Here is a 12518-nt window from a genome sequence, read left to right on the forward strand (position 1 = left end):
TATGCAAGTGTGTGTGCAGCTTGCCAGGATACATTATGAGCAAGTGGGTCCATTTATTACACCCTAACTGTCTCGACTCTGTGGTTTCTCAGCCGGCGGCGTCATCACTCACTTTAATAGGGCTGTGGCACTTTTAAAAGAAACACTCCATTGGCAGTATTATGGAGAGTGAACAAGCGTTACTTAGTTTCTTCACACAGAAAACACCTCCCGGAGAGGCAGAGGAAGAGAAAAAAAAGTTCCCACTTTCTTTTCCCTGGCTGTGCAGAAAGTTTCTCGGCGCTGTCAAGAAAGGTTGAGCATGGCTGTTAACGAGGCTGTGAAGGAGCAGAAAAGAAGTGCGCCGGGCCCCTTCTGACATTTAGTCCCCAAATAAAGAGAAGACGCCACCGGATGATTCGACAGAGAACATCATCCCACCTGTTCACAGACCAATCTTTCCAATTCGGCACACACACACACACACACACACACACACAGTACTCTGTCACTGTGTGTGCAGAGGGATGGATTTTAATTTATATAGTGTCACACCACCTGGAGTAAGGACGACACAGTCACAAGTGAGTTTTTATTTAAACACACCAAGTGGTGGATGCGGCTCTAAGAAAGTGAAGTGATTGTCAATGTGAAGCACAGCAAGCACAGCATACGGTGACACAACGAAATGTGTCCTCTGGTTTTAACCATCACCCTTGGCGAGCAGTGGGCAGCCATGACAGGCGCCCGGGGAGCAGTGTGTGGGGACGGTGCTTTGCTCAGGACTCCTTAAAAGCAGTTTGATAGCGCCATTAACCTGGATCAGACGTACCTTAGTGTTTTGTTGCTAATCCTAACTTCCTAACTATACATGCCTCAGGGTTTGTTTGAGTTCTTTTGTGTTTCCTTTTTGGCCATTGTGCCTTATCAAACATCCTGACCTTAATCATGTCTCGCTTCAGCTCTTCCTTTCCCCTTTAACCCTGAGACGTGAAAGAACAGGTGTAATGACGCTACAAATCTACCACTGAGCTCATGCAACAGTTTAGTTGGTCACTTGTTTTTTACATGATCTCTTCTGTTGACATCTCAGGACCATCCAGCATTATAGCTCATGGATGATCTAGTGGACTTGACATTCACAAATACCCCCCCACACTTTTTGGGCAATGTTGTGGGAAACTGAAAACCAGCAACATTGCCCAAACAGTTGCCCCATGTGAGGATTAATGTTAATTTCAAGCTTATCAGTAACTCTTTGTTTGCATTCTTATTTGCTGCATTTGTTTAAATAGACCAAAGCAATATTATTTAGAACGCAGTGAGATTCTATACCGCACAGTTTTTGGCAGTGATTAATGCAGCAGTTAAACTTCTGCGAAAACTACACAACTAGAGGCCAAGCGATGCATGATGGGAAAGAGCAAATGAGCTTCACCTCTCACAACCATGTCTCTGACTTCTGACCCCGGATGTTGACCCTGGCTGTTCACCTCTGCTTATGAAAATCAGTAGATCAGCTGGTAGCCTGACCTACAGTTTATAATGTTGTTGAGAGAACGCGTGCACACACACACACACACACACACACACACACACACACACACACACACACACACACACACACACACACACACACACACACACAATAAACAACGCTGTACGCACATACACACTGGCTGAGTGCTACATGGGATATACCAGTCAGCCTCAGTCAAGATTCTCTGTAAAGATTCTAGACGCTCAATGAGTGGTGGGTGAGAGCAGAAAGACGTCAGGATGGAGGGAGACAGGCGGAGAGACAGAGGAATAATGTGGGATGTAGACAGACAGAGCTGACGGAGTGCAGATGGGGGAATAAGATAATGACAGTAACAAGATACATTTGTTCTCCTTTTTCCGTGGCCTGAATCACACCCTTTGAGTTTAAGTGGAGATATGAGCGCAGGACTCTCAGTGGTCAGTGGGATGCAAGCTGACAGCGGGCAATAAAGTCCACTGATCAGTTGCACTCAGCTATATCAAAAAAACAAGAGCTTTTACACTGTGTGTCTGTGTGTGTGTCTGTGTGTGTGTGTCACTGAAATGATCAAATGGTTCCGAAGTTTGTGTAATAAAACCTGTGGCAATGCAAATAAAATGAGATGAATTACTAATGATTTCTAGTAACTAACAAAATCATGTGTAAATATTATTATTATGACTGTCTGCTAATATTATTTGTATAAATGTAGTAATATGCATATGTATGTGGGAGAATTACTTTGCATAGAATTGTGACTATTTGTGTGTTTAAACTAGTGCTCGGGTGTTTGCATGCCCATCATGCCTCAAACACTCAGGTGGGCACTAATTGGCACGTGGAGGACCTCAGACCCCGAAAGCCGCGGGGAAAACCGCGCACATCCTGGCATTCCTGATTACATCCGCACTCCGTCTCCTTCACCTGCTAATTGGAGTGTAAATATTCCAATTAGCGAGGCAGTCCTGACGAAAGGGATTAGACGGGAGCTTCAGAGGAGCTCTTCATCTCCTCCTCTCCCTCGCTCACCGGGACCCTCCTTCCCCACCCTGACTCTGCACCTCTTCACAGAAAGAGTTCACCAGCTTGACAGTGCCATCAGCGGACAAATGCAGCACCCACTCTCGCTAATTAGACAAGTTAGACACGAGGCCGACCTCCACCGATCCTGCAGAAACCCTGGCACAATACCGCAGAGCAGGGGAACGACACGCAGTAGAAAGGAGAGAGTGATGGAGAGACAGAAAAAAGAGGGAAGAGGGGAAGATGAGAAAAAATTGGACAAATAAAACTTTAGAAAATTTGAATTTATGTTCACAGAGATGAAGAGAAAAGAACCCATGAGGCAGAAGGGGGTTAATGGTTCAAAATTTGTTGCATCATGTCGCAACCTATCCTCATATCTTGGTTCTAGATCACATACACTGATCAGCCATAACATTATGAACATTAGGAATCACTGGCAATCTTGTTACAATTGCATGCATATTTGGGGAAATATCATTTTATGTGTGTGTGTGTGTGTGTGTGTGTGTGTAGATGATTCAAGTTTTCTTCAGCATCCTTGAGGGCTTGGAGAATTTCTTACTGTTGTCACCAGAACTGCTGTGAAAGTTGCTTTGACATTTTCCACTTACCTTAACATTACTGATAATCAAGTTATTGATAACACCCCTTCGTTGGCAGGATAACAAGCCCTGCCACACTACAACAATGATTCAAGAGCAGAACAATGTTTTGGTTGACTTGGCTACCAAATTCTCAAAATTTCAATAAAGTTGTGCATCGGTGAGTAGGGCGTATTATGCAATCCTCTTCAATGACCATGATAAAATTCAGATTAATTTCAGTGGTCACCTTTGGCCAATTTTCATGATCATTGTAAAAATGGCAGAAATTAGCATCTGTTGTGTGTGCATGTACATAACTATGAAAGTGAAGTGATTGTCACTTTTAAATGATTGTCACTTTTAAATGGAGACACGCCGCTGACAGACATCCCGGAGGTTCCAGGAGTCTCCCGCATACTGACAGTGGCTCCCTGATGCCCGCAAATTGAATAAAATATCCCAGAAACTGCAGTTGGCAAACAAGATCACTCGAGAGAAGCATGAACACGATTTAATGAGGAGCGAATGTGTGTCCTGTATGTGTGGATCACTGCTTGTGTTGCCTGTTCATGTAGCCCATGCTAGACATTCTGATTGGTTTCCTAAGCAAAATAAGCCAATCCGATTTGTTGAGGGCCAAACTTAAAATAAGTTAAAAAACTGATAACTGTTATCAGTTCTGTAGAGCATCGTGGCAGTGGGAGAGTGCCCCAAAAATTCAAATAAAAACACATTCCACTACAGACTGCAGGATTTGCAGCTTTTTGCAGGTTGAGTTGAAGGGTCAGATCTGTTTTGGTGGCATTTAAAATTTCATACTAAAGATGATCAGTGTGTACTGTGCTCTTCAGCCTTTCTAGATTAATTCCCCATTTGACTATCCTTTCTGTGCCCACGTCACATAAAATAAATGAAAAGACGAGAATAGTGTAGAACGAGAGGGAGAATGAGAGAATGGAGAGACAGACAGAGAAGGTGACAGGATGAAGGAAGGGATAAGGGATAGACAGGGAGAATCCTGTTTTCTTCGTGTCTCTGACTGAATGTAACCGATACGCGGCGTGATTCATTGGAGACATAATCCTCAGTCTATGAGTCTAACCACCCCTGTACCCCTCCCTCCCTCCCTCCGTCAGTTCTATTCGCAGATTTACACTCCTGGCCATCGCTGCTGCAGCGCTGATTTTATATTTGTGTGCTGCCATTCAGCCCTCACGTTCCTGTATAAACTCTGTGCTCTCCCGATAAACAGAGGCCGTCCCCATCGCCTTATCAACTCCCAAAAAAGATGGAGGTAGTTAGGCAGGGGGAGTGCGCGATGGGCGAATGTAAGTGTGTGCGTTTGGGTGTGCATGTGTCTGTGTTTCAAGGGTCTTATCCTTGGCCCTGTGTTTAATCCTCTGCCGGGACTGGCAGAGGGGATTAGCGACGTTGTGCGCTAAGCAGACATGGAGGCCTCCTGCCTTTCTCTTGCCATATCTCTCCTGTCCCCCTCACACCGCGCTGCCGCCTTCTCCCACGGCTGCATCTGACTTTTCATGTGCGTCTGGCAATGCCTGAAATAAAGGCTTAGGGTGTGTTTGAGCATCAGTTAACAGCATGGTTTCATATATACCGCATGCAAAAATTCACTTGACGGCCAGCAACTTCGGTGGCGTCCAAGGAAACATTTGTATCAGTAAAAACTCCACGATAAACAGACAATGTCATGTGTGTATACTTGTGTGTGCACTTTTTTGATCTCAGAGGGAAATTTAGGATTTTAGAAATTTAGGTTGCTTGTAAGTATGTGTCGAATTTACACAGTAAAGGCAGTAAGTAGAACTGTGCTTTAACCCCCTCTTTACTTTAAATTGTACTCTATACCAGGGGTACGGCCACATCCAGCCCACTGGTGTTTTTAATCTGGCCCACTGAAGATTGGCATAGAGTTGCCAAAAGAACTCGTCCTGCAATGCCTGGTGTTCCACCAGGTGGCGCATTAGGTGCAATGGAGCTGAAGATCTTTGCCTGAACCCGAGTGTTTTTTAGATCTATCTATCTATCTATCTATCTATCTATCTATCTATCTATCTATCTATCTATCTATCTATCTATCTATCTATCTATCTATCTATCTATCTATCTATCTATCTATCTATCTATCTATCTATCTATCTATCTATCTATCTGCAGTGGAAGATTGTGTATGTTCGTGCTTTGAGTCACGTGCTTGCGTGTGTGTCAGTGACGTGCTGTCTCCTCACTTGTCTCCAGCTCTGTGTTTGTCGAGGAAAAGCCTTAACCTGCTTCCTCTACCCCCTCTACAGTTCAATCACATGCCAGACATCCCACTGGCTGCCCTGCGACCGCTAAACACCGCGCCTCTGGAACGTTCTGCGCCTCCTCCTTACGTGGCGCAGATGAAAACGTCTCCGAGAGATTTGGACGACGTCTGCCAATTACTGCGGTGTTTTCTCTCGCTTTGTCCCTTCCCTTCTCCCTCTGCGCCGGCCCATCGTTCCACACCTCCATTCACACAAGCACACACACACACTCATTTGACAGTAGCCCAACAGCTGGTCCAGTCTCCAAGGAGAGCAGAGGATCATGGGATGCAGAGAGAGGAACATAAACTGCTCTTCTCTGAGTTGACAGGTGCTTAAGTCGTTTCTTTCACTGTCACCATTCCTCTGTTCCATCTATAGGTCCGTCTGGAGCTCGATTTGTAATATTCTCTCTCTCTTTGTTTCCTGTTTTTCATTATCTCCCCTTCTGTTCATCCGTCTCTCTCTGGTTGGTGTGACACTGACGTGTTGTTAATGGTTTAGTCGTTGCTGACAGCTGTACGGGGGGTGACAGACGCTGTGGCCCAGCGATGGCGCTTCAGCAGCGGCGCTGAAATAAGCATGGCCACCCGGTGTCACCGGGCTGACAGCCCCGTCATCGCAATGACCACAGAGCTGAAGTTACACCTCCCACGCCACTCTGACCACACACAAGCACATGCACAGACACGCACACACAGAGGTACATGCAGGCGCACGTACAGCAAACAAACCCACACAGAGAGGGTCCATTTTTCACAGTAGACGTAGCACATGGGGAGCGCTCTAGCAACCTTGCACTCTTCCAGATCTCTTCTAATTGTGTCATGTCATATCCGATGTTTGCAGTTAGTTTACATGCTTAACATGTTAAAAGTCAAAGTCAAAGTGAAGTGATTGTCACATGTGATACACAGCAGTGCACACAGTGAAATTTGTCCTCTGCATTTATCCCATCACCCTGAGTGAGCAGTGGGCAGCCTTGACAGGCGCCCGGGGAGCAGTGTGTGGGGACGGTGCTTTGCCCAGTGGCACATTGGCGGATCAGGATTCGAACTGGCAACCTTCTGATTACGGGGCCACTTCCTTAACCACTAGGCCACCACTTATATGTCCCGTTGTTTTATGTTCTGCCATTTTCAGGTGATAGGTGCTCCGTCTTACTGTTAATGACATGCACACAAAAAGACTACTTTTCTATTGCTTCTCCACAGTCTCCAAACAGCTGATATAACTCTAAATTCCACTTCCACAACAAGCTAAAGATCATGTTCATGTAGTCGCTGCTGGCTTACCCACTGCACTACTGGTAATATAGGTGAACTACAGGTGCCTGATTCAGACTCTACCTGTCTTTACTGTACATATCTGTAATGTTTGTGTGTGCATGGGCACAATACAATATGATTATCCGTTTACCTCTCTGTCCAAGCCCGCCGCCACGGTGGCGATGTCTCCGGTCAGGCTGTTGATGGTGAACAGGTGTGAGTTGGGGCTGTGTGGTAGCTCTGATTTGATGAGGTACTGCACCATGCCATTGGACGTGGCGTTGTCATCAGCATCATTCGCTGTCACAGTCATTACGTAAGTCCCTGTGGAGAGAAAACGTCCAGTAAGAGAGAGAAGTTCAACACGTACACACATCACTCAGTTCAAAACATCACCTTCATATTTGTGAGTAGAGTGTGTGTGTGTGATTATTGGATTGCACAGCGCAAGTTCTACCAATATGCCAACACCAGTGGCTGGCCATTCAACAGTATTCCCTTTATTGTCTAGACAAAAAGGAAGAAGCCTCTATTGAAGCAGCCACACCAGCTGTCATGATTTCTAACAGTCAAACATTTGGACGTCATTTCTATTCCTGAACAAAACTAAATATTCAAAGAAACAACACTTTGAATACAATATAGTGATGTTTCATCTTTTATAATCATCTGAAATACCACTTAATGTGGTAAAGTTTCCATTAGGCATTTTTTTTTGTTGCATAATTTGAAGGATGAACTTGAGCCTTTGCGTCCTTTTCCCCACATACTGGGAAGACTTAGATAACTCATATCAATTTCAAAATCTCAACCACAGGTCTGACTACTGGTCACATGGCTGTGTGTGACATTGAGGGTAATCCAAAATTACAAATGCCGTTGAACAAAGGGGTGCATGTGAAAAGGTTCTTTATTTTAAATGTCTCTTTCCCCCCGAATTACAGATGGAACACAGAATAGATGTGGATGGATGCTGCACTGCATCTGTGTCTCTGTGTTAATTTCATTAAACAAGCCTCTTAGCTGGCTTAATGGGGGTCCTTTGTATGGGCGTCCTGCACCATGCCTGATGGGATTAGGTCCCTGGCCCTTTAAATGACTCTTTAATTTGGAAACTAATTCAGCCCTGTAATTGGCTTTCCACTGAAACCACTGGGGCTCAAAATTCCAAAACGTTGTTATTTAAATATTTATTTATTTATCATAGAGCCATGAATCTTGCACAGCACAGAGAGGAAGGTACAGTAGCGGATCAGTGCCATCACACTGAACACACTGTGTGTGAGAAAGAATGCCTATGTTAAAATTGTGCACTTAGGGTTTGAACAAGCTTTAAACAGACTCGTATTATTACAGTCAAAAACTCTGCTTTCAAAACAGCATTATTAAACGTCATAAGACATTCTAGAAGTTCCTTTTTACACTTGAACTACTAAATTCATGTATTTATTATTTTTGTTGTCATTCTGTTATGCTTTTAAAATCTCTTTCAAAAAGAGTCTGTTCCAATGCATGCACTGGACTGATGTCTGAACTCTGCCTCAGAGTGTTGGTGGTTGTGTGTGTGTGTGTGTGTGTGTGTGTGTGAAACCCTGTGGTTTAAAAGTGATGTTGTGCTTATGCGTGGGTGGCCAGATTGTACGTATGTGTGTCTCGTGGGCCTCAACAGAAGATCAGCTTACTGCAATAAGATGGATTCATAGCTCATCTGGCACACACTTCCTGTGTGAGAGGACTCATAAAAACCATAAGCTGTAAAATTACCAGAAGAAGTAAAAAAAAGTGCCATCCATCCGGAGAATTAAACCTGCTACATTTAATCCGCAATGCCCATCTAGACTCAGTAAAAAGGATAAGAAAGGCACATTTTTTTCCAGAATAAAAGCACATTAGGAAAATCAACCTCTGCGTTCGCAGAGATGGTGAACGAACACTTGGGATGATGATGATGATGATGACAGGTGCCACAGTGGAATTAGCTTTAACGACTGGAGAGTGAGAGAAAGCGTGCCAGTAAGGGAGATGCAGTAACGGCCTCCACCACAGGGGGTCACTGTGTCCTGTGGACAGGATTAGTGCTCTAATTTACTCATTTGTCTTGAGATTTCTGTGCCCTCTTCACCCTGAGCACTGATCCGGTGAGAACTGAACAGGTGAAAAGACACGGCGGCGGCAGCTCCACACCACGGACGTGGTTGTAAAAGTGAAGAACTGTGTGTGGACGCCTTTGTTTGACGACTGAGCCACAGGCTCAGCTTTCATCTCTCAGATAGGCTTGACATGAGCGGCTCATTTAAGAGTAATTGATTTTCGCTGTGACAATGAGTTTAAATAAAGTCCGAAAAGTAGAAAAAAAGAAGTGGAAAAACTATTGAGCTTGCAGTTAGAAAAGTTACATGCCCAATTACCTGCAGAAGCGGAATTAGATCATTAGTTTCTGGAACACTAGGAAAGATACACTCACACTTCCAATCTCCAGCACCTCTGTGTGCCACGAGAATATTTCATCACCCATGATGCAACAGACAGCTCCTTGATGGGGATCATTATGGCCCCTGCCTCCCAGCACCGAATCAACAAACAAAGCAGAACCGAATCCTGCACTGTTCACCACACAGACGGCTCAAAGAGTGTCAAGATGTAGCGAAAATAAAAATGTGTGCGCGGTGTTTTTGGTGTGCAGAAGAAAGAAACTGCTGACGCCCTTCGTAGCCAGAGAGAAGAGCTCTCCTGCCATTTCCCAGAATGCCGCAGTTAGACCTGACCTGAGTGGCGAGCGCGTGGGACCTAATTTGGGTCAGTGCCACTCCAGGGTCCAAAACCGGGGAGCACCAAGCCCCATCTGACGTCTATCACGCTGCGAGGGAATCTCACCGGTCCTCGACACTTTCATCTGTCTCTCTGCGCTGCTTTTCAGCATTCCTGCACTTCGCACTTGTTCTGAAATCCCTCATTTCCAGTGGCCAAGTGGAGAGTGATAATTAACAGCACGCTAAGCACCCACAATTAATCATGGGGTTCTCTTTACAGTGGAGTCTGCGGAACCCATTAACACTCATTTAACATCACACATTTCATCAGATCTGTTGTTTCTTTCCTGTGGCACCTCTATTGAATATTTTCTTTATCACGCCAGTCTTCCACTCACTGTTGCATATATTGGCTTATTTTTACATGTTATAAAAAAAATGTAATTATGTAGATTGGCTAAAGTGGTTTCTAAAGTGGTAGTCTAGATGCTAACTGAGCTAATCACCCAGTTTGATGTGTGATTTATTTTACATGTCCATGAGGTGAAGTTCAGACGACTGGGGCAGTGGTGGCATAGCACCTTTTTATGGTCACCTTTACGGGCACCTTTTCATGGCTGCCCACTGCTCACCAAGGGTGATGGTTAAAAGCAAAGGACACGTTTTGTTTTGTCACCGTATGCTGTGTTGCAGTGTCACACAATGGCAATCACTTCACTTTCAGATCAAACGTTCAAAAGGAAGCAGTCCGCAACCCATCATTTACAGCAAAATCCATCACAAGTTAGCATGAGAAGATTTTTGGGTTTTCAGTATAATTTGTTGTAATGAGTGAATGAAACTAAAACAAACAAACAACAAAAAAAGAAAAGTTAACGGAACAGGCCAGAACCCAGCTCCTTCAGCTTCCGCTGTAGTTCTGCACATTGTTCTTCAAGACCTGGATCTTACCTGGCCTGGCGTTCTCCAGAACTGAGCCATTGTAGACCTGGTTCTGGAACTCTGGCCGGTTGTCGTTCATGTCAATGACGTAGATGTAGAGATCAATAGGCGTCTCCACCTGGATCCCGTTCATGTCCACGGCATGAGCTCGTAGCTAAGGGCAAAAACCAGGGAGTAGATCAGAACACACATACGTTTTGCCAGGACCACTGGATATAAACATGTAAATAATGGATTACTGTTAACTGAATCTTTACTGAATTTTGATTATGATTTTATTTTACTACAAACTCTGAATTTCCCTCTGGGATTAATAAAGTATTAAGTAACATTAAATGATTATGTTGTGTCATTCCATTTTGCCATGATGCCCTCTTTTGCTATTTCACAAATCCCATTCATGTATTTTATATATATATATATAAATTATTTTATTCAATTCATTTGTTTTCAATGTAATGTGATAAACATCTTTGCAAACAGAATATTTATCTTTTGTAAAGAAACATTGTTTTGATACTGGGGTTGGGGGACAGTCAACAAAACGTTGTCATTTTCACGAATTCTACCTCATACACAGACACACAATATATATCTACAATGACAAATATTCCCAAACTGGCCTCCACATAGTCAAACAAACGCACAACAACAAGCACTTTAATAATTTACACATTTTCTCTTTATCTCGTTCTCTCTTTCTTCCTCATACACGAGCACCGGCACACATGTTAATAATTCATGCTCTCGCTCCTGCTCGCTCTCTCTGGTGTCGGTTTCAGGCGTTGACCCCAGTTTTCCTATAGGCGGCTCATCACAACTCTGTTGGCTGTGGTGTGGTGACAGAGACAGAAGTGATTTGGGGAGCTGGGTGCGGGGGCCGCAGAGGTACAGACACAAAACAGCATAGAGTAAATATGAGGTGGGCTGTGTGTGTGTTTGATCTGCTGGGCTTGTAGTGAAGGGCATATGAAAGAAGAAGGAAAAATCTGTCTTTTATATGCCGCAAGAGAGCCAGGATGTAGAAACATGCACGCAAACACACACACACGTGTACACACACACACAGTCAAAGCACCAGCAGAGAATTTGAAGGGAGTGTAGTCAGTTGCAGCAACAGTCCTAAACCTCTGAAGAGAACTAGAAGAGGTTTTTGCCTTTTCTGCCAGTTGGTTGTTTTCAGTGCTTTCTTGGTCACAGGTGATTGTGTCCATGACAATAGTTCTGCCTTTTTGCAATTTACATTTACAGCATTAACAGGTGCCCTTATCCAGAGTGACTTATAATTCGTAGTTACAGTGAGACACACAGGGTTAAGTGTCTTTGAACCCACTACTGCCTCACAAGCGAGTTTGTTACCTACTAGGCTTCTTCTGCCCTAGATGCTATGTGTAATGTACTACAATATCTCCATAATGTGTTAAAGGTCTGTAAAAAAAAAAAAAAAAAAAATCACTGCCTAAAGCAAAAACGTTCAAAAGACCAAAGCAAATAAGGGGAACATGAGCTACCGGCAAGAGATCAAAAAACAGCAAACGGAAATAGAGAACCTGTTGTTTTAAATACCCTTGCATAGATCTGAGATGTTATATACAGGATTAAGCACAGCACAGTAGCTCCACATGTGTTCATTCATAGTTTTGATGCCTTCAGTGAGAATCTACCTACGTAAATTGTCATGAAAATAAAGAAAACACATTGAACGAGAAGGTGCGTCCAAACTTTTGGCCTGTACTGTATAAGTGAAGTGAGCAGCCAGAACCTCGCATTGGCAAGAACTGAAGGGCCGCTGGGCCATTTCCTAATCCATTATTTTACTTTTTAGTTTTAGCCATTAATAGCTCTAGCAAGATTCCTTACAAAACAACAATGCAGAGAATTTATGTTTTAATGGGATTCGGAATACTCATTCATCCGAAGAAAAACAAATGAATAAATACAAATAATTACAACAACCTCTGACATGCATGAACTCAACAATCAATTGCAGACACAAATAAATAACTCACTCAGTCACTTCTATTTCATGCCAACAAATACCTCTCCAAAATTTCCGTGTTTCACAACCAAGTTTTGGCACCACATTACAGCTGAAATCAATACGCCTGGGGAAAGGCTGTCAGTAACACAACATTGTGCGC

The 12518-nt window shown here is 43.7% G+C and overlaps 1 protein-coding gene across 1 annotated transcript in view; it reads right to left on the minus strand.

Annotated features, from left to right (window-relative positions):
• LOC114797992 (cadherin-4-like) overlaps nt 1-12518 on the minus strand; it is a 285019-nt gene that overhangs the window by 35614 nt on the left and 236887 nt on the right. Inside the window, exons 7-8 of the mRNA XM_028993348.1 lie at nt 10387-10531; nt 6837-7009 (exon numbers count right to left, since the gene is read on the minus strand). Of these exons, the coding sequence (XP_028849181.1) occupies nt 6837-7009; nt 10387-10531 (318 nt within the window). The remainder of the gene's footprint in view (nt 1-6836; nt 7010-10386; nt 10532-12518) is intronic.

This window comes from Denticeps clupeoides, chromosome 10 (genome assembly GCF_900700375.1).
Source record: "Denticeps clupeoides chromosome 10, fDenClu1.1, whole genome shotgun sequence".
NCBI lineage: Eukaryota > Metazoa > Chordata > Actinopteri > Clupeiformes > Denticipitidae > Denticeps > Denticeps clupeoides.